Source organism: Barbus barbus, assembly GCF_936440315.1.
Source record: "Barbus barbus genome assembly, chromosome: 48".
NCBI lineage: Eukaryota > Metazoa > Chordata > Actinopteri > Cypriniformes > Cyprinidae > Barbus > Barbus barbus.
Genome location: NC_136726.1, coordinates 14,375,788 through 14,398,663, shown reverse-complemented (window position 1 = coordinate 14,398,663; position 22,876 = coordinate 14,375,788). Strand labels below are relative to the sequence as shown.

At 35.5% G+C, this 22,876-nt stretch overlaps 1 protein-coding gene and 1 long non-coding RNA gene across 3 annotated transcripts; one reads left to right on the top strand and one right to left on the bottom strand.

Annotated features, from left to right (window-relative positions):
- Window positions 1–580: 580 nt before the first annotated feature.
- Window positions 581–19,532, bottom strand: LOC306866934 (Wilms tumor protein homolog). Of its 2 annotated transcripts, none has more exons than XM_079412385.1 (9): window positions 17,504–19,532; window positions 14,269–14,391; window positions 12,739–12,841; window positions 10,096–10,179; window positions 6,195–6,294; window positions 4,762–4,909; window positions 4,586–4,675; window positions 2,598–2,690; window positions 581–1,521 (listed from the first exon to the last, which is right to left on the bottom strand). In XM_079412385.1, exons 1-9 carry the CDS (start codon window positions 17,898–17,900, stop codon window positions 1,400–1,402), a joined length of 1,260 nt encoding a protein of 419 aa, XP_079268511.1. In that variant the 5' UTR covers window positions 17,901–19,532; the 3' UTR covers window positions 581–1,399. The 2 variants fall into 2 exon arrangements, with proteins under 2 accessions (XP_079268511.1, XP_079268512.1); XM_079412386.1 differs by having other exon boundaries at window positions 2,607–2,690.
- On the top strand, window positions 18,409–22,466 carry LOC306866935. Its single transcript, XR_013783980.1, has 3 exons — window positions 18,409–18,598; window positions 19,722–19,954; window positions 21,418–22,466. It is a non-coding gene; the product is annotated as an uncharacterized lncRNA (long non-coding RNA).
- Window positions 22,467–22,876: the final 410 nt, after the last annotated feature.

Genomic DNA, 22,876 nt, shown 5'->3' with positions numbered 1-22,876 from the left:
ACAGCCTGGATACAAACTTTCTTCCAAATATCTTCGTTTGTGTTCAGCAGGACAGAGAAATTCATACAGGTTTGGAAATACTTGAGGGTGAGTAAATGATGACAGAATTTTCATTTTTGGGTGAACTATCCCTTTAAGAAGCAAAATGAAAGTCTAGTTTTACTGATCCAAATTAAGTATCTAAATTAAGTGAGTGTAAAAAAGTTTTAATAGACATTGACAGATGCTTGTTCTTCTTTAAGCATAAACTCACTTAATTGTGTTGTAATTTTTCAGAAAACAAGATTTATTTGTTCAATTTGCATCTAAAATAAATGTATTGAATGAAGAATGCTTAGATATTTGTTTTGGCAAACAAAACTAAAATCCTGAGGAAAATATTCATATTTTGCAATATTTATACTGCCACGACTTTCTGGTCCATTTGATCTTTTTAGGTCTTAATTTGTCGAAAGTCGAATTAAGACATTTTGAAACCCCCATAAACCCTATATAAATCCAATAATTAAAAATGACACTAAAATAAACAATATTTCTCAAGAGATAATGGTAAAAAAAATTCTCCATTTAAAAAAATAATAATTTGAACCTTAAAAATTAAATTTGGAGCATTTCATCAAGTTAATGCAGAGAGTTTAATTTTTTTTAAAACAATGACTGTCAATAACATATATATGACAAACATACAAATAAAGCTCATTTAAAAAAAAAAAAACATGTCCATCCACATACGTTTCACATTTCTTTCCGTTACTTATAGTTAGAGTCACATTTCCCAAGAACAGAATTTTGCCTGTTAGATTTAAATTTTTTGGTGTCGGCTGAGGATTGAAACTAATATTTACAACTTGACCACAACCGCTCAGCCGCATAACCAGTGTGACCTACTCATAATTTAACTGAGTGCATTTTTACAAACAGCACTGATGAGCACTTCAGTGGAGAGAGTTTCACAATTCCAGATACAACATGCCAAGGACGGATGTAGTTTGGATGATTTTACAAGGAAAGAAAAAAAATGTTACTTTTTAATTTACAACAAACAAAATAAATTACTCTAAAAACTACTTCATTAACTGTTAGGTACATAATATTTAACATCCCAAATCTCAAAATCTTATTTAAGACATAAGGTTTCCTCACTGGAAACATACATTTATGTTGAAGCCCTGTAATAAGTGTATTAGGGCCTGTTGTGAGCTGCCTCTAGGGGGCGCTGCACATGCAGATAAAGAGAGTGTTGTCTTGTCTTGCCAGTTTGCCATATCCAAACCATAACTTGAACTATTATAAAGGAAAACTATTGCTAAAAAAAAAGACTATTGCTTTTCCTTAAAAAAGCTGTAGTTAATGCTTTGGGATGGGGCCGCACCAGCACCCACTGCCAATGGGACGTGGCTCAGATGGCCAGCTGTAGCTTCGTCAGATTCCTCTGGTGCATGTTGTGGTGCCGGACAAGCTCATCAGACCTGGCGAACTTCTTCTGACAGTTTGGCCATCTGCAGTTAAAGGGCTTCTCACCTGAGAAGGATAAACAGGATATAGACATTAGGATGGAATCGAAGATAAAAGTTGAAGAGCAATAAGGAATATCTACATTATTAAATTATATTGAGGTCACCTAAGAGCAGTGGTTCTCAACTGGTGAGTCGTAACCCAAAAGCATTTTTTAAATGCAAAATATAAATTGTGTGTAGGATAACAAATAATAACAAAAACAACAAAATAAAATTATTTAAATAATGTATCAAGTTTTAAAGAGAAAAGCATTTTAAAAACGAATTAATTTATTTATTTATGTGTTGATGTTTAAGGCTGTGCGTTCAATCAGTCTTTATCATAAATTTACTGAAAGTCACGTCACTTGGTAAATGCTATTGAAATGAGATGCACAAAAGGATGAAAAAACAATGAAATTCATTAGAATTCAAGACATTTAGAAATTCAAATGTTTAGTTATTTTAATAATTTAGCATATGATTGTGCATACGCAGTTAATGATCTTAATGAAATTCATTCTTGTTTTTAGGACATTTTAGTTTATAACGTATGGTAAGAACTTGTTTAATTCCTGCTTTTTAACACCGTAATACTGTATCTACTATCATTTGACTAAAACAATAAAAACATGCATTATGACTATTTCACGACTAATAATTATTACTATTGTTATTTATACAAAGCTTGTTTTGGGATCTACTATATTTATATATTTGTTTTATTTATCTATTATATTTATTGAGTATATTTATTTAAATTGTTTTATGATCTATATGGTCACATTTTTCACACTTTGTTTTTGCATTACATTAATTAGACTACCTATGAATAGTATAGCTGTGTGTTTTCTCTAGTACAGGAAAATGGAAAAAATATTTAAGAATGATAACAGATTAAGTTGAAAATTGTGAATATTAGTAAAAAAAAGTTTGTATATCTGGTTAAGAACCACTGCAGTCAACTGATTTTTCAGTGTGCTCTTTCGAATGCAAACTGAAAACATAATGCTAAAGAAAAGTGACCTCTTAAAGTTCAATTATCCATCAAAGAGTGGAAAGAGAGGAGCGAATCATGAAAAAATTAAAAGGTTTACGCACTTGTTTTACCTGTATGTGTCCGGGTGTGGGTCTTAAGGTGGTCTGACCGTGAGAACTTTCTCTGACAGGTTTCACACTGGAATGGCTTAACGCCTACACACACACAGGAACACACAAGTGTGGTCACACACACACACACGCACACAAGGAGAGGACGAGTACAGGCTGCAGTAGAGAGGCCATGCCAAAACGTGTCAGAGGGAAAAAAACACTCTTATATTAAGTATGTGAGACCAACGTCTAAAGAGAATCCTAGCAATACATCGGCAAACACTTGCGCTAAATGATTGAGGTAATCATAAAAGTGTTTTCACACACTTGGAACGAGAGTGAACATGAACATTTAGTCAACAACTGTAGACTGTTTATCAAGTTTTTGTTGAAGATGTGAAGAATTAGCATCATTCTACTTGCATAGCAGTGTCTTAAAGGCCCCTTTAAAAACAAAGCACACTTTAGCATACTTTTAAAATTAGTACATACTACGAAAAATATCGTACTTTAAAATAATATACGTTAAGTGCAACCTGAATGTAATGTTTTCGGATACTTAACTTCATATTATTGACAATTAAATGAAAATGTTTTATATTTTATGTTAAATGCAATTAGTTACTTAAGTGTACTTTTTTGACCCACTTAAGTACATCTTTATATGCAATTTTATAATTGTCTTCTATTGTCTATTGAAATATGACTGAAGTGTACTGCCGATTGTACTGACAAGCATTTATGGTAAACTAAAATACATTTTTATGCCTTTGTTACTGAAACTTCAGTTATGTACTTAAGTATATTCCTAATGATGAAACTGCAGTTTAGTACATTTAAAATATATTAGTTTTAAATGTAATATCGAATAACACTCTACAGTTTGAAATTATAATCAAGTACTTTACATGTGTTTTAGTATGTTAGTCAACATATCAAAATAAGTGTACTTCTTTACAGCATGACAATATATATATATATAAAAAATGTACGTTTAAGTAAAACTTTTAATTTGACACTAGTTTACAAAGTGAGCTTTGTAAAAGTGCACTTAAAGGGATAGTTCACCCACAAATGAAAATTACCCCATGATTTAGGCTACTCAACCTCAAGCTTTCTTCTTTCAGACGAATACAATCAGAGTTACTGTATATTAAAAAATGTCCTGGCTCTTCAAAGCTTTAGAATAGCAGTGAATGGGGGTTCAAGATTTTGAAGCCCGAAAAAGTGCAGTGGAAAGAGCAAAACAAAACACTTTGTCACAAATTAGAAGTACAAAACGAGGATTTGTAAAGAAAAATGTCAGAGGATTTCGATGTATGCCAAGAGGAGACTGGTTTTCCTTTGCTGTAAACAAAACTTGGTTCTCACGAGACTAGCATATTCTCACCGGAGCTTACGCTACACCTATGTCATCCGCTGGAATGCCATTCTCTCGTGAAGGTGTGTACGACAGTTAGCGGAAGCTACAGATTATGGTATATAACGTTTGTAATATGGATATTTTTCTTACACAAATGCATCGATTCACTTGAGATGGTGCTGTGTGGAGCACTTTTTATGATGGATGGATGCATTTTGTGGGCTTCAAAATCTCGACCCCCATTCACTGCCATTATAAAGCTTGGAAGAGCCAGGACATTTTTTTTATATAACTCCAACTGTATTCGTCTGAAAGAAGAAAAACATGAGGTAATTTTTATTTTTGGGTGAACTATCCATTTAAGCGTGATCTGAAAATGTACTCTCTTTAAGTACACTTAAATGACCTTTTATTTCACTAATATGATCTTTTCTGCAAATACGGTATTTAAAAAATATACTTTTGAAATTTGAAGTACACTATAAGTGCCCATTTAATACAATATTTAAAAAACTACTTTTTCCGAGGGGGCCTAGATCTGAAAATCTCCCTCACCAAATAGTTTAATATGCTAGCAAGAAAGTACTACAGGAAAACAGGAGGAAATGAAAATATAAAGGACAGAGGCGCAAACCTGTGTGTCTCCTCTGGTGTCTTTTAAGCTGGTCTGATCTGGAGAACCTGCGACCACAGTCTGTGAAGTCACACTGATAGGGTTTCTCCCCTATGAGTTTAAAACAACCAAACATGTTAGTGTTAATCTTAGCATTTGTGCTAATGGTATCTAATAACATTTGTGGGTTGTCTTACCTGTATGTTTACGGCTGTGCATCTGTAAGTGAGATAGTTTAAAGTATCTTTTGTTGCAGCCCGGGTAGGCGCACATAAACGGCCTTTTTTCGTTGGTTTCGGATGAACGCACAATGGCGGGTGTAATGCCCGGTACTCTCCGCACATCCTGTGAGAAAGTCAAAAACATTCAATCCATGCTACAATAAACGCTGCGCAACAAAAAAGACATCCAAACCCAGCACCCATGGGGAAAACGGCTAATGATTAGCATGTCCAATTGGTTCATTACTGCAGAATTAGCTGTGAAATGATCATTCGGATTTCCCCATGCTACTGATATGAGCTCTAACTGTGAATGGTTAGTCACGGACGTTAGGCAGACCCTATTTCACTGCTTCACTCCCTCTGTTCCTCCCGTTTCCCTCATTTGCCCACTGCTAAAGCCCATCTGCTCTTAATTAACTAGCGCTTAGCATAATGGCGTTTCCGTACGCTGGCACGGTAATGAAAGAGTGTTAATTGTTATTGATAAGTAAATTACTGAAACTGTTCTACGGCTATAGTGCCAGACTTATATATTGACCCCACGGGGATGATAACACAGCAGGCTAGGCAGTACAGCTCAGCGCCTAGCATGCTACGTTTGATTTGTATGTGACAATTAAGTTCAGATTAGCTGTCTACAACCATAAATTTTAACTAATGTTTTGTATGTATTTTCGTACATATAATATCTATTGTTCTAGCTATCTGACTGTCCGTTTGCTGTCTATCTATCTATCACCTGACATTTATCTATCAGATATTTCTATCTATCTATCTACTGCAAGTTGAGAAGTCATTCTAAGTTGCCCATCATGCATTTATACAATGAACGAATAAACAGAGAAGTGAAGAAAGGCATCCCATTTTGAGCGAGAGCAGCTCTGGAGTATCTCTTCTTTTACAGCTTTAAGGCCGCTGACAGACATTAATTAAGAGCTAATGATTTATATGCATGAGCAGCAGGCAACTGGAAACTGCAGCTTTACAGCTAATGGACTTTTTTAAGTGATTCCTCTTTGCTTTTCATCCTGAAATGCCTTTCAAATCTCTCAACTATTCTGGCAGGGGCCTGCTTCCTCTCGCATAGCGTTCTCATTGCGTCAGATGGTTTTCTTCAGCACCTTCTTTTTAAATTACATTTGTCTCTTTTTCTTTAGTTATTTAAGGCACTGTATTACACTTCTAAATCTCTGGTTGTTCATTTCTTTTTGCATTATACATCATTTTAGCAAGTTGTATAATCAACCTTTTGATTAAGGGTTGTGTGTGAGGTGTTTGTCAGTGTCAGTGTCTCTTTGTACGCTGTGGCCTGACCTTGGCCCGATGTGAGCACATCCCAAGAGCACAAAGAATCTTAGTGTGTCCTGAGAGTGAACTCAAATGAGCTGTGAACAAGAGATACTGACCTGAAGGCCTCTGAAGACGCCGTGGGTGTGGATGCGGTACTGCGTGCTGCAGCTGTAGACCATGGGTGTGTTGGGGTCACTCTCATAGCCTCCTGCATGGCTGTTTGTGATTAAACAGGAGAACATTTTGTTAATGTGATCAGATGGAATAAAGTAAGCTTATTCAAAAAAAGCAAATGCAATTAATTTTTCTAGCTGTAAATATAGGCTAAATCTTGTGAATTGTTTTTTTTTTTAAATCTTGTGAGTTTTGAGTTTTTTGAGTGCTTAAAACAAGAAAAACATTGCCAGTGAGGTAAAAAAAAAAATCACTTCTGTTTAAAAGGGCTCAATATTTCTTTTTCCAGCAAGGATGCATTACATTCAAAATTTACAGTAAATACAGTAAATTTATAATGTTAACAAAGATTTATATTCATCAGAGAATAATGAGAAAATAATGTATCGTGTTTCCACAAAAATATTAAGTAACACAACCATTTTCAACTTTGATAAGAATAAGAAATGTTGGTTGCACTTTATTTTACAGTATGTGTAATTACATGTACTTACAATGTACTTACAGTGTACTTACCCAAGAAAGTACTGGTAATATAAGGTAAATACATGGGGCAGGGTTAGGTTTAGGGGTAGGATCAGGATTAGTGCCTAGTTATTACCTAGTTATTGTAATTACTACAATAAGTATATAGTATGTACATGAGGAACAGGACTGTAAAATAAAGTGCTACCGAAATGTTTCTTGAGCAGCAAATCGGCATATTAGTATGATTTCTGAAGGATCATGTAACACCGAAGACTGAAATAATGATGCTAAAAATAAATTGCATTTTTAAAATATATTAAAATAGACAAGTAATTTTAAACTGTAATAATATTCCACAATATTACTGTTTTTACTGTATTTTATATTAAATAAATGCAGCCACGGAGAGCATAAGATGTATTTCAAAAGCATTTAAAAGCAATCCCAAAATTTTAACATAAATAGTGTAATGTATATTAAAACAAGTCATTGTATAAGATATTTTTACTCAAAAATAAAACTACTGATTAACAAAATTATTAGCTTTTTTCATAATGTTAAAAATGTAATATATATTTAATGAATGCATTAAATGCATGAATGCATTAACATGTCTGTTGATGCATGGAAAACATCAACAATTGCTCCACGCTAATGCAACTAATGCAACCAGCTAATCACCAAATGTAATTCTACTTCATAACTTTCTCATTTATGCGCGACAGCAGACACATTCCTTCCTAAATCTCTCCATGCATTATTTCACAAAGTTTGGATGACATACAGAGGGCATTGCTAGCCATAAAATACACAGAGTCATGTCTTTGTAACTCATCTTGACATTGGGGCAAATTGCTCCCTGTTTCAAAGAGCAATATTTTTGCCCTAAACATTTGAGGTAGGGCCAGTCAGAGAGATGAATGGGGAATGTATGGACTTGCTCACTGTTGAACTTCTGCCTGAACCTCAGCGGTATGGCTTTTTACGTCACGCTGTAAATACACGTTTCTCAGGACAATTCTACACCATGTTTCTCTGCTTTGGAGAAAAGACCACACATTATGGAAACTGTTTTTCGTAAATTTCACGAATTTAGGTTCATGAGGTATAAAGTTCTCTTTGTCTGACCAGCCAGACAGAAAAGGCAGTCCAAAACAGCATCCTGCAGTAAATCTTCTCACAGTTCATTCATTCACCTAAGCCGAACCACCTTGGGCTAGCGACAGGCATGGGATTTGGAGGTATGTGAAGAGCTATAGATAGGTGGATGTGTATAGGAATGATTAAGTTTGGCTTGAGGAGCCACAGCAACGGTTCCATGGCAGCCCCCTTGAGATCGTTCAGCGAGTCAGATTTTTCCTCAACTGAAACCAGCCCCGTCCCTCTCATTTATCAGCATATGAATCATTCCGTCACCCAGGGCTCCTCAGACTCTTTCAGGGAGGCTGGGGAGAGGTCACAGCCTCCTCCCCGCCTGGCCGAACGCGACTGCGGATTCTCGCTCGGGTCCCAGGGGGAGTAGAGGCTGTCCCATTGTGCACTGATGCACTTCCACCTCCCCCCTGCGCGGCTCCCTTCCTCCCAGCGGGCCAGCGCTCGGCCTGGTCAAGGCTGAGGTGCCACTGGCAGAAATATATGGCAGGATATTGTTCTCTAGCCAGACAAAAGAGAGGCTTATTCGGCATGTGGATACTCTAATCTCTGGCACAAACAGAAAGATGAGGAAAGTTGTGGAGTTTTTCAATGTTAAATATGCAGACATGGCTGTAAGTGCATCTACAGGTTGATTTTGCCAAAAAGTGCACAATCGCAACCGGATTTTATGAGAAAACTTAAAATTTATTTTTGTTTTGTTTTATTGTCATTTTTATGATGTGGGAGAAAGAGGGGGGTGGGGGGGGGGGTGCATGATCGGGACCGGGAAAGGTCTTCAAGCCAGGATTCGAACTCAGGACGCCCGTAGCACAACGGTGCTACATGTCGGTGTGCTGCCCACAACGCTACCTGCACTGACGAAAACTAGTATTTTATAGGTTGGATATCTAGTATGAATTAGTACAATGTGTGCCACATAAAAACGGACAATTTTTTTTTAAAAGTACACACAAAGCTCCACCCCTAACCCCACTGCTAAACCGAATCATATGATTGTTGATTCAGAAATCATTTGTTCAATTGGACTGCACTAGCTGCGCTGTATCTTTCTGATTCGCTAAAAGGAAATGGCTAATAAGAGTAATTTGTTTGGGAATCAGAGTAAACCTGTTGCGCTGTAAAACACTACAAAGAACCGACTCATTCACAAGAGGCAATTTTTCAGAATCGAACAATACTGATGAGGTATTTGTTTCACTAAAATTAAGCAGTTTATTGGAGTACCAGTATACATTGATCAAGCTCTCTGTTTAGCGCTGTTTATTCAGTTGAAGAAGTAACGCAGGAAACATTTTAGTACAGTATTCTGCAAATATGGTGAACAACACTTGGTTCTGCTATTTAAAAAAATGGAACCAGTTCTTAGCAAAAAAGAACCACTTCTTAATTCTGACACCAATAACAGAAGTTTGGGATGAGCGTTAAAGAAACCTGTCAGTATTTTTTCATTTTGGTGGCGCTAGAGGCGCAAAAATTCCACATTTCACCTTAAAATAAACATTTAAAGGCTCATTCACACTAAGAACGATAACTATAAAGATAAATATATTAGCGTCCAGACCAGTGGATGATATCACCGATTTATTCTAAGCGCATGCTCCTCTGCCGCTATAAATTCTCAAGCTCATTATTGCAAGATTGATTCTGATTGGGTGCCAATGTTTTTATCGTTCATCAGCTGGAAAAAAAAATAGTTTTGAAAGTGATTCCAACGATATCGTTTCTCTGTGGTTCAGACTCTGCTATTCTTTAATATTGAGAACGATTTTTAGAACTACTGTATATAGCCTATGTTTATCGTTAGCTTTATAGTTATCATCCTGGGTGCGAACAGGTCTTATTACTAAAATAAAAAATCCATTTTGTTTTGTCATTCAACTTGTAACTAAAGTGGGTTTTTTTTAATCTCCCTCCCTCTCTCTTTTTTTTTTTGTTTTGATCTGGCTAGTATTGTACTATTTGCAATGAATCTGGTTTTCTGACATCCATGGCAATGTACCATAAAAGAAACAGAACCCAAACCATTGTGGTTTGTACACATAATCCAACTTGAATTCAGACTTATTATCAGGCCCTCACAAAAATTTAAATTCCCATTTTATTTTCCCAGCTGAAATGAAGCATATTGTAAGTCTTTCTCTTCTCTTCGCTGAAACACATGTGTACTCATTCAAATCACAGAAGAATTTCCTACGACATGAGCGGGTCACATCGACCTACCTCTTTATAGTGGGCGCCAGAGGGTTGACAGGATTCCACGCCATGCATTCCAACTGTGACGCCATTTGATATAAATTATCACTGCTGGGATTGAAAACAACATAAATACTATTTAAGAAAATATACATATAGAGTATTTTTCTGTACTACAAGCACTCTTAATCTTAAAAAACAGCAACCACTGTCAGATGTAAAGAATGTGTGAAAATTGAAAAATAGCCCTTTTGACAAAGGCATCCTGGGTAACAGCGAATGAATGTGTCATATGTGCAAAAAAAAAAGGAGGTTACCCACACCAGGGGTGATCAGTTAATCAGGTCATCCCTCTGACCAAAAACCTGCCATAGTTTATTAAAAGCCTGTCTGTAGGACCATTAGTTACCCTGCCAGGTGCTCACCCAAACACATAGTTTGGATTTATCTACAGCAACTCTGACATCATAGTGTTTCATCGCAGACAAGCAACAGTGTACGGCGGTATAAACTGGTACCTGGTACTGCGCTTGCTTCACTGCCGAAGAAACATAACAGTATTTCAGCATCAACAGAGTTTTTTTCGAGAAAATACTGGCTGAAGAAACTAATTTGACACGTTTGTGTTAGAAACGTTACAGGACTCTTTCTATAATGATAACTTCTGCACATCAATAGTATCTGTGGCATAATGTTGGTTACCACAAACATACATTTTGTGGTAAAATAGTTTTTTTAAAGCGATTAATACTTTTATTCAACAAGGATGCATTACATTTATCAAAAGTGACAGTAAAGACATTTATAATGTTACAAAGTATTTCTGTTTCAAATAACACACAAAATAATTCATGTCAGTGCTTCTATAAAATGAACCTTGAATTCATGGGGAAAAAAAAATAGTTTGTTCAAAGATAGATATAATATATGGTCTGGTAAGCTCCCCCTTTCAGCTTTGCTCTGTGAACATGGTCTGGATCTTTGTTTTCCATTTTAGACGCACCAGACGCAGATGCAGGAAGCCTGTAGATTGTGAACAGTTTATGTTTTCGTACACTGCATCTGCTTTTGAGATTAACAACAACCTAATTTTACTTTGAAAATCTGGATGTGTTTTTATTCCAGCCACTTCGTGCTACCTAAAAAGCGCTTTAACCGGAGGCCTGTGTAAATACAGGGCTGTAGGTACCAGGCATTTGATTTGAAAAGCAGCATAGCGTTCTGATTTGAGGATTCGCAGCCGCCTCGCTGCGGCCAGATAGGAGACTGTTTATTACAGCGCCGAGAAGCTGCAGTTCGACCTGAGTCAAAGTCCTCTTATCATCCCAATTCTGTTATTTTGAATCTTTATTTTCCCTCTGCGCTGGAAAAACAACATGGCGAAAGCATCCGAGGAATGTGAGATCATTTCGGGGCTGTAGTACTCGCGCTGTTAGCCGAAGTTGCGAAGGGAATTCCACAGAGAACAGTTAACTACTTATCAGAATTAAAGAATACAGAGCTGGTCTGAAAGTGCAAACGGGTGGTGGATTAAACAGTTTATCTTGGCATAGTACACAATGCTGTTCAGCACTTGACCTTTATTAAGCACGTTTCACAGAACCCAGCTTTGATTTGGCAGTATGCTGTTAAATGAAATTATACCGATTTGCATTTTAACCTGTGACACACTTGTATTTTATATTGATGAAATCTGGATTTTTTTTGTTGCTTTGTTTATATAGTGGCATTAGAGATTACATTACTGTTTAGAATTTTGGGATCAGCAGGATTTGTATTTTTTTGGAAACAGATTCAAAAAGGACACATTAAATTGATCAAAAGATTGTTACAAAAGATTTCTATTTCAAATAAATGCTGTTCGTTTGACTATTCAAAATATTTCCAACATTAATAATAATAATACAAGTTTCTTAACCAGCCAATCTGAAGGATCATGTGACACTGGAGACTGGTGTAATGATGCTGAAAATTCAGCTTTGTGTCACAGGAATAAATTACATTTTAAAAGATATTCAAATAGAAAACTGTTATTCTAAATTATAATAATATTTCACAGTATTACTGTTTTTACTGTGTTTTTGGTCAAGTAAATGCAACCGTCATAGGCACCTCGTTAAAAAAAATATTTAAAAAATCGTACTCATCCTAAACTCTCAAATGGTAGTGCATATTTTTATATGCCTGAAACTTTATTTGAACATCCTGTGCCTCCTTTTCCTCCTCTTGTTACCTAACTTCCGCACTTCCTCTAAGTGCTCAGTGGCAGCGTGACTTTTTGGAGCCGCCATAATAACAGATTTTGACGTGTCTCTGATTGTTGCACAGGCCTGGTTATTGAACAGAACTGGATTTGAACTTCCTGCACCCCGTGTGTCCTGACAACTATCAGTTGTACTGTCTGTAGCCTGTCTGGACAACTTTTTTTTGTTAAGAATTGGGTGGCCATGTGCATGACTTTCTCATTTCATATCTCGTTTCCTTCATATCTTTTTGGATGCATATTACAAGTCTGTTTTTCGGTTATGAAGCATTTAAGAAACCTCTGAAGCGGCAATGGTCTACATGTCTTGTAGAGAGAGAGAGAGAGAGAGAGGAGTCAGATGTGTAAGGAACATGTTTCAGAAGGCCTTGAGATGTTATTGGTGATGGATAGGACTGGAGCTGTACCTGTTGTATGGGTTCCTGAGGAGCAGAGCCTGACTTCCTGTACAGCTGTCAGAGGGAGTGTGGCAGCCGTATACCGGAGGAGGAACAGGATACTGCTGCTCACCTGAAATGCAACAGAAATATGAACGAAAAGCCTTTGATAGTGTTTATTTCTGGCATTGATTTGATTTCTAAGATCTTATACCCAGGCATCAACAATATCTCTGTATTGGCCAAAAATTAGATCCATATATTTTATATGAGTATATTTATATGAATATAAAAAATAATCTAACGTTTTTATTATTGTTAATTACTAATTAGTTACTAATTAATTATAATTAATAATATTATTATAAACACATTATTTTTACATGAATTGTATATTATAAACATTAACGTAAACAAAAAACTATATACATATTGTACAAATAACTTAATATTTAAAAAAATATTAGTATTTATTTTTCTTGTGTATTATATTTATATGCCCTTTTATCTTGTGTATTATTAAATTGACTTTTTGCTTTTGTCTTATTGTCATGGTTTTAAATGAATCTCAGTATTAATATAAACATTATATAAATATTGTAAAAATAATTATAAAATGTTTTCTTGTCAAAGTGTTCTTCTTTGTTGTAAATTAATTATAAATTAATGCATACGTCAATTATTTTAAATAAACATGACTTGACTCAGTGCCTATGCAAGAGATAAAGAAAAAATGCTTTGAAGAAAAATAACATTTTTCCTTAACACAAAATGTTTTAATATTTCACCTCTGTCACTCTTTGGTTAACCACATTGTGTGATTGTGTTTTAATAAATTTAGTTTTTAATAATTCTCCGCAGAGTTTAATTAACGGGAATGAACATTTGTGCACTCTGTTTGTCTTGAGTCCCTGATGGAAAATATCCATGCCTGGATGCTCAGAGTATCATAACTTTGCTGTTCCAGCGAAACGCATGATCGAGCATGTGTGGCATAGTGCATCTTACAAAGGGAATATAAGCGTGAGGGAGGGTTATGGAGACACAGCCGAGTACACTTAGCAGTTATGAAAACAACAGGCTGACTTTCTTTGAAGCCATAAAGCATGCAGACCTCTCGCTCTCCGTTTCAAAGTGCAAATGAGGAATCGTTGCTTTGGCTCATCCGGCCCCCATATTGTGAATGTGTCCCATGGTAGTTCTAAACATTCCGAAAAGCATCTCGCATTGCCACAAGCGTAGAGACCTTAGGCAGAATTTACTGCGGCACAGTGAACACCAAATCGTCCGGTTAGCTGTTTGCTGATGTTTAACATTATGACGTGCGTAAGAGCAGAGAGGACTATGGGGAGAAAAAAAAGGTTCTGCTGATTTACTGTTCAGCAATGGGACGTTTTGTGCAACTTGCCCCCTGATTGACATTACAGAGATCGCTCTTTAAGTTCAAAGAGCAAGGGCCAGATCTCAAACACCCAGATAGTGTTTGCAGATTAGAATCTCTTCCAATATGTGCATTTGTACAAACACTATAAAATGTAATTTAGTGCATGGTGTGTTTACCCATGTTGCTTTGCTGCGTGATGGGGTCCTCGTGTTTGAAGGAGTGGTTGGGAAACTGTGAGGTGTGGTGGGAAGGTGTGTGTCCGTAGTTTGTGGCTCCATCAAAAGAAACTGTGCCGTAACCTGTGACAGATCATATAAATGAAGTCAGAAATATTGTAAATGTAATTTTTTTTTTCAAATATATATATATATATATACACACACATATATAGATATATATATATATATACAGAGAGAGAGAAAGAAGTTTAAAATACATTTAAAATATACATACATTTTTACTATTTTTATATTATATAAAATACTATTATATAAAAATATTATTTAAAAAAAATACACAGATCTTATGTTGAAATTTTAGAATTGCATAATCAGTCTGTAAACTTCAAATATTTTCTGTTGACGTGGAAATATAAATGCAATTACAAATATTTATTTGAATGTTTAAATATCTTTCAAATATATTTTAAATATAGATTTTGTACCATTCGTGTTTTAGAAATTGAAGAAATGTTCAATTATTCAGTAAACTTCAAATATTACTATAATATAAGATTTTTATTGTGAAATAAAAATAAATATATATAAATATATTTATTATTATATATACATAAATATCTGTTAAATATGTTATATATGTTATGTTAAATATAAATTTTGCACCATTTGCACCTAATTATTCCATAAACGTATCAAATATTTTCATTTGAGATGGAAATATAAATGAAATATTTTAGAAATATTTTACTTGTATATCTTAAAATATTTTTTTTTATTTTATTTATATGTCTTAAAATATCCATTTTTATTTTAGAAAATTTCAGAATGGCCTAATTATTCTGTAAACTTCAAATATTTATAGTTGAGATGGAAACAACCTATTTATGTGTGCCAGAAAAAAAAATCATCAGAAAATCTGTATTAGCTGTTATTAAACAGCGAAACACAGCTACTCTCCATTTAATAGGAATATTCTTCCTTGGATCCTAATCAGCCTTCCATTCCCCAGCGGGGGTGAGCGGACAAGCTGTGCGAGGAAAACAAACGCTGGCAGGACGGTGTAGCCGAGAGCCGACATCAGGTTTAGGGGTGAATCATGCCTCGGCGTAACCCCAGGTCAGACGTAACATCGTAAATCACGGTCTCCCACCACCATCTTCATTAATTACAAGCCAATCACTTTCACCTCAGACAGAGAAAAACTCATTAAAGATGACCATTTCTCTTCCACCCGGTGTCAGCAAGAGTTTTAACCTGGGAGACAGTGAAGAGCTGGAAGTGTGACCTGATATAGCGAAGGGTGGCACTACCCACAATTAATTGTAACTTTAGATTTCCAAAATGCAATTTAGAACTAAACGAGTATCAGATGTCTTAGGGAGTAACAGTGTTTTTGAATAATTCTCCTACGTCTGAGTTAACTCAACCACTGAAGATGTTATTTATTATTTATTAAGTTACAAAAGTTACAAAATATTCATTTGAATAAAATAAAATTAAATGAACCCCCCAAATAAATTCATCCCAAATAGCAAGTATTGGAGTAGCAATGTGGATTAAAATTGTTAGAAGGACTGCAAAATATGTAATAATTTTGTAAGTTGTTTATTGATGAATAAAAGTAGAAAATGTATCCATGTATCTAAAATCATAAAATGCATAGAAAATATCAAATATGAATTTTATTTAAGTAATAATGCAGGTGCCCAAACAACGTATCAAACAACGTATCAGAACATCAGAAAGAACTTTTCTTTTCTCGTTGTGTGTCTCTATTATCTGTTCTTATTTATAATATCTTATCCAGTCAAATATAATTTCAAAACATATTTTGGAAGACTGTCTTTTTTTAAAATCTGTTAATTACTTAAATACAGACTCCAATGATTACCTAATGACAACATGCATTCAAATTTAGTCATTGTTACGTAAAATAAAAAAATAAGTAGAATAATACAAGCAGTTTTTCATCTGTATTTTAAAAAGAAGTAGTTTGTCATCATGAAAAGGAAGAAAAATAGATTTTTCTTGCATGACTGCAAAACCTTTATCTCATAAGTTGAAAACCCCAAGCCAGTAACCTCAAGTTTCTTACACGCTGACACAGTAATGAGTCAGATGCATTAAACGCCTGTGCGATGAGGTGTTTGCAGCATATCTGTAAAATAACTGGGAACTGTTTCGCCAAATACAGGAGCACTGAGACACGTAATTACTCAAGGCAGACAAATATGTGTGAGCTGATGGCCCTGATAAATCACAGAATACATTTACTCATTAATTTAAACAAGTTCATAAGAGCAAACTACACAATTTACATAGTTGTCCAATAAAATACTCACACTCACACTAAAAACTCAAAAATGAGAAGATTATAAACTTCTTTTTAACTGTCAATAAATTGTCTTAAAGGAGGGTTTAAAATAGTGACAACCCGCTGAATTGCTAATACAAATGTATTTTAATTAATTAAAAATAATGGTATAAATGTGTAATTAATATAATAAATTAAAAATAATTCTAATAACATTTATAATTAATAATAAAAAATTACCAAAAAAAAAAATTAAACGTTTTTGCGTAATCAATATTTCTGAACACTGTTTCTGAACACCTACTTAAGACATTTCATCTAATTTGTTAACAGTGCCTTTTAGGCCAATAGCGGAGTCATTTAAATGTCCAGTTTCAACATGTTATGACATTTAGAGTGATCACAGCTCAAAAATGAAGAGCAGAAACCTCTGAATTTTACTTTCTTTTTTTAAGAATTGCAACATAAAAGCTGAAGCTTTAATATGTTTGAATTAAATGTATTAAACAGATGAAATCTAAACTGAATGACTGAAATCAAACAGAAGTTACAATAAGCTGTATTTAATTTATAGGCCCCATACACTCTTAAAAATAAATGTTTCAAATGGAAGTTTTTGCCGCGATGGGTTCCACAAAAAACCTTTCAGTGAGCAGTTCTTAAAAGAACTATTTTTCTTAGTGTGATTAATATTTTAATAATCTTTTTCCACTATTTAAAACCTTTTGTGGAATGCCAATAAAGAACCTTTATTTTTAAAATCTACCATTAAACTCTAAAAATGCTTTTTGCCCTTAATAAATATATTAAAATATATACTTATTGATAAACACTGGCTTATCTTATTCAAACAATTTCAAAGCAATGTCACAAAGAAGCAAGAACAGAATAACAGCGACATTTAAAGCAGTTTCTCACCCTGATTCCTGGAGCTGGGCTGGCTGTCCATGCAGTTGGAGAGGTAAGGGCCATTGCTGAACATCCTGGGCTGAGTGGGTGGAGGCTGGCTGGATGTAGGGGCCCCGAAGGCTCCGTACCTGCAGGCCCCAGTGCCAGTGAACTGTCCAGAGAAGTGTACGGTGAAGGCGCTCAGCCCACAGTGAGGGTCTTCATGGGGGTCGGCCGTGCCCCAGCTGGGCTCCTGTTTGATGAAGGAGTGCGGGGCCAGCGAGCTGTAGGGAGCGCCGGTGTGAAAGTCCAGCATCGGAGCCCACTGTGGGGTGCTGCTCACGGGCAGGGCGCAGTTACCGTTCCCCCCGGGCAGCGGGGGCACGGGAGGGAGAAGAGTGTTGAGGTCACGTACATCAGAACCCATTTTTGGCTACTTACAAAACAGGCCCAGCTGAGAGACGTTTGAGTTCGGAGCTAAAATCCCAAAGTCAAGGTGTCATCGCTGAGTCAAGTTGGGTCACGGCCAGAAAAAAGTGTAACGGCTTTTTGTTTTCAACAGGAATAGTCCATGTCACAGTGGGAGAAAGCAAACGGGGGCCCGGTCGGAAGGTCCCAGCAGGGGCGAGTTCTCGCTGGCTCTGTGAATGGAGTGAGGAGAGAAGAAGAGATGTTCCTCCTTTCTTGCGTGTCTGTTTTCTTTGGAGGCCCAGGAGCTCACACTCTGAGGAGTTGGGAGGAGGAGGAGGAGCCACGGCTAGTGAGGAAAGATGAGCATAACACTTCATTCATTTACTTCTCCCTGTACAATACTCCTCCCTGTATACTCATACAGCATGCTGGGAGTCTCAATAAACTGTGTGTTTGTGGGAGTCGGGCGGATGGATAACAATGATTCTGGCTTTTTATGAGCTTTGAAACACATTTTAGCAGACACTGTAAAAGTGTTAATAAATGTACTTCAGCGTGTACAGTACTATGCAGATTTGAGGGAATGTCTGAGGTGGTTATTTAAGAGGCCGAAATAAATTTCAATTCCGTTTTGAACTGGAATTTTAAAATTTGAATTGGTTTGTGAAAGGACAGGCTTTTAGTTTCATTTATCGTTCTAACTCTATTCTTCGGGTAAGTAGTCTTTAATTTTGTTTCAAGACTATATTTTGAGGCGCGTGACCTTGCAGCCTAGTAATGACCGCGCGCAGGCTCGCACTTTATCATTAACATCCATCAAACTTGATGCTTTTTTTCTCGTTCAGACGGCAGAATACGCATTAAACAAATGCCCTTTTATAATTTACTGCCTTTTATGAAACTGTTTCGAGCATTATGGCCGTAAGAAATTCATGCATTGAAGGCAAAATTATGAAGATTATTTTCTAAGTAGATTGTTGTAACAAAATCTTTATGAGAATGAAAATTGTTTATTATTTGTCACGTTTTTGTTTTATTTATGGAAGATGGAAAAACCTTAAAATAGATCACTGACTCCGCAACTTCTTTTAAACGAGGATAACATAACAGCTATATAATAATAATAAATACACAATCAATTATTGGTATTTAATGCTTTAAAAATATAGGCTACTCAAGCGGCCGTGTCAGTCTTTTTTTCTCCCATAATTTATCGACAATATTATGTCTTGACTTCTTTCCTTTTAAAAATACAAATTTTAAAATGAACTAGGCAGCAATAAAACGACAAACTGTAAAGAAAACAGACTAAAGAGTCATTTCTTTTTACAATTATTAATATTTCATAGTTGTTTTTTATTTGATCGTTTTCTTAATATTTATTCATTAAGCTCTATTATTCATAATGTTTCTCATTGCCTAATATTCATAATTAAATGAAACTACCTGCTTTCTGATGATTCAACTCACTGCTAGTCAGAAAAAGCTAAGCATGAGGATCCATAACAACTGTGTTTAAGTGCAGGGCGATTTTTGTTGTTTCTTATCACCATTTCATTATAGAGTGAGAAGCTTATCTGCAGGTGCTCACGTTCACTTGAACTTTTGAACTGTTAAATAATGCAAACGGAATGAGTAACGTCATTTTTATTACAAAAAAAAGAAAAGTTAGAATGTCACATTTTCAATTTCATCCGTCTGTCGTTATGCAAAGCAATGAAACGCGTGAGATTTATCGAATCAGAAAGAAATTCCACGCAGGCAACATCATTAAAGCGCATGAACAAATGCACTGATGAAACGGGTTTGTCTTACAATTGGCGACCATCAATTGCAGGCTGATGAAAAATACGCGATGTTGCAATGAGCACATGAGGAGGGATGAGTCAATTATAACACTGCAGAATCTGCCGTGAGGAAGAGAGGACTTACACCCCCCTACACACACTCCTTCAGCAAGGGCTGAGTTCCTGCTTAACCTCTGGCTCACTGTCTGGAAGAGAGTAATATTACTGGAGTCCACAACTCCAGCCTGAGATGGACCTCATCTGGAAGTCCTCATGCCTTCAGGTTGGAGATGTGAAAACAAACGAATCCTGTATTATATTGTTTGCACTTAGTCAATTTTTAGCCTTAACTTTTAAGCAGGGCCCGTGGACATTCATAACCATTTGTAGAATACTTGCAACAACAATAATAGACAGTGACAAAGGTTTTAGTTCCACAGTGGTTCGAAAAAATATGGTGTGACACAACACACGCCCGAAATCCAGACAATTTTATGGTCCAAGATGAAACAATATAATGATGTATTAATTGAAGTATGGGTAATTATTGTAAAATACTGGCAATATAGTGCATTTATCTATAGAAATAAGTTGGGGTGATAATCAAACATTGGTGAACGAAGTAGGCTACACAAGTACAGATACCTAATATGAATTATTAGGCCTACTCCAGTAAAAGTATAGGCTACGCACTTTTAAAAAGCTTGATTTTAGATTAGGCTATTTAAATATCATCAGTAGGAAATAGTACAAAGCGATGGCTCATCATTTATTATTTTGTCATTTTACGCTCTATCCTACACAGTGTTATATATATACAGCAGTGTTACATGGCAAGCCGTTTTAACTTTTATTCCTTCTCAGGATATGAATTCTTGATATCAACAATTCAGTTTTACTAGTTAAACTGCTAATTCTTGATATCAGGAATTAGATTTCTACTAGTAACAATGGCTATTTTTGATATCAGCAATTACATTTCCACTAGTTAATATGCTAATTCTTGATATCAACAATTTAATTCTTGATATCAGAAATTAACATTGTCACTAGTGACAATAAAATGATCAGACACAGAGCTAAAATGGCCAAGTATGAATATGCATGACAAGTATTCTATCATGGATCAATGTAGTCGGTCACACACACAACACCTTCAATATTTGGGATGGTAGGCTACTTATACCATATTTTTATTTTTATTATTTCTGTTTGAGTGAGTCCCTAATCAAAGTAAAAGCGAATCCGATCATCCATGATTCTGCGATGAGGCTGCTTCTATAGCATTTTCTCATGCTGAATACACAGATAAAATTAAGTCGAGATAACGACAAAACAACTTTCGTTATGTCGAGATCACGAGAAAATTAAGTCGTGATAACGACAAAACAACTTTCGTTATGTCGAGATCACGAGAAAATTAAGTCGTGATAACGACAAAACAACTTTCGTTATGTCGAGATCACGAGAAAATTAAGTGGTGATAACGACAAAACAACTCGTTATGTCATGATCACGAGAAAATTAAGTCGTGATAACGACAAAACAACTTTCGTTATGTCGTGATCACGAGAAAATTAAGTCGTGATAACGACAAAACAACTTTCGTTATGTCGAGATCACGAGAAAATTAAGTCGTGATCACGATAAAACAAGACAGAAAAATTATAATAATGCATGGCCGCTTAGAACTTCCGTAGGGATATCTTCTAGAAGGTTTGTTTTTAATTTGCTTGTTTTTTTCAGAGTGGAACAAGCATTGAGGATCATATTCAAGACATCGCTGGAAGTGCTCAGCCCTGTCTCCTGGCTCAGGGAAGAATTATTCAGTTCACCAGTACTTCAGTTTTGATCAGCATGCCATTCCATGCAAGTCAATCTCTTCTCTTGATGCCTTTGACAAACTGTTTAATGGGGTTAATTTACCCAAAAATGAAAACTGTCATCATTTACTCACTCTCATGTCGTTCCAAACCTGTAAGACTTTCGTTCATCTTCAAAACACCAATGAAGATATTTTAATGAAGTCTGAGAGATTTCTGTCCTTACATTGAGAGTCCACGCAACTAGCACATTCAAGGCCCAGAAAGGTAGTAATGACATCATTAAAGTAATCCATGTGACTCCACTGGTTTAACCTTAATTTTATGCATGCATTCACAAAATGTCTGCTTTAATTTCAAACAAAACACTCATCTTTCGTCATGCTCTCGTGTATGCTTGTCAGGGATTAATATTTTCATAAAGTGGTAAATTTTTATTTATTTTTTTCCTTTGCGCAAACAAAGCACTTGTGTTGCTTAATCAAACTGAAGTCACCAGAGTCTCACGGGTTAATTTAATGATGTCTTTAACACCTTTCTGGGCCTTGAAAGATGTAGTTATAGGCTGTCGATGAAAGGATAGAAGTCTGCCAGATTTCATTACAAATATCTTCATTTGTGTTCAGAAAATGAACAAAAGTCTTATAGGTTTGGTATGACATGAGGGTGAGTAATTAATGAGAATTCAAATTTTTGGTGAACAAACTTCTTAAGGCACACTTTGTTTTTGGCACCACTTATAACACTATTCTACACTTTCATTCAGACCACTGTGTTCAACAAAGATGTTGGCAAAGTGAAGGTCCTTGTATTGCTGAGGTTAGAGCAAGGCTGCTTAGCTAGGTGGTTCAACAGCTTCTGTACCGAATCTAGTGATGTATTGTCATTTCATGCAGACGTGATGTATTTTTGTGCATGAAATTGTGTATGTTTCTTGAGCATGACAGCATTGTAATAAATGTTTTAAATCTGACGTCATTGATCTAGATTTCGGTTTTTAAAACACCAGATAATTTTTCACTATTATAAATGTATATGATCTCTACATAAGTGAAATATTAACACTAATTAGAGTAAATTTTCCTGCAGAGTTAAATTGTGGAAACACAGAACAGAGTTAATTTCCCCTACTGTTAAACTCTGGTAACACTATTCAGTGTTGAGCAGTGTTCATTTTTTACTCAAAATAGAGTTCATTTAACTCTGAAAATTTAAGACAATGACGAGAGTCAATTTATCACCAGTTCTGAGTGGGACCAAATACACTCGGGCCGAGTGTTGAATTTAACTCTAATAGAGTTCATTTAACACTGCTAAATTTACTGTGTACTGCTCAACAGATATTTGGAGAGAAACAGACAGAATAAAGCTTATGGAGGTTT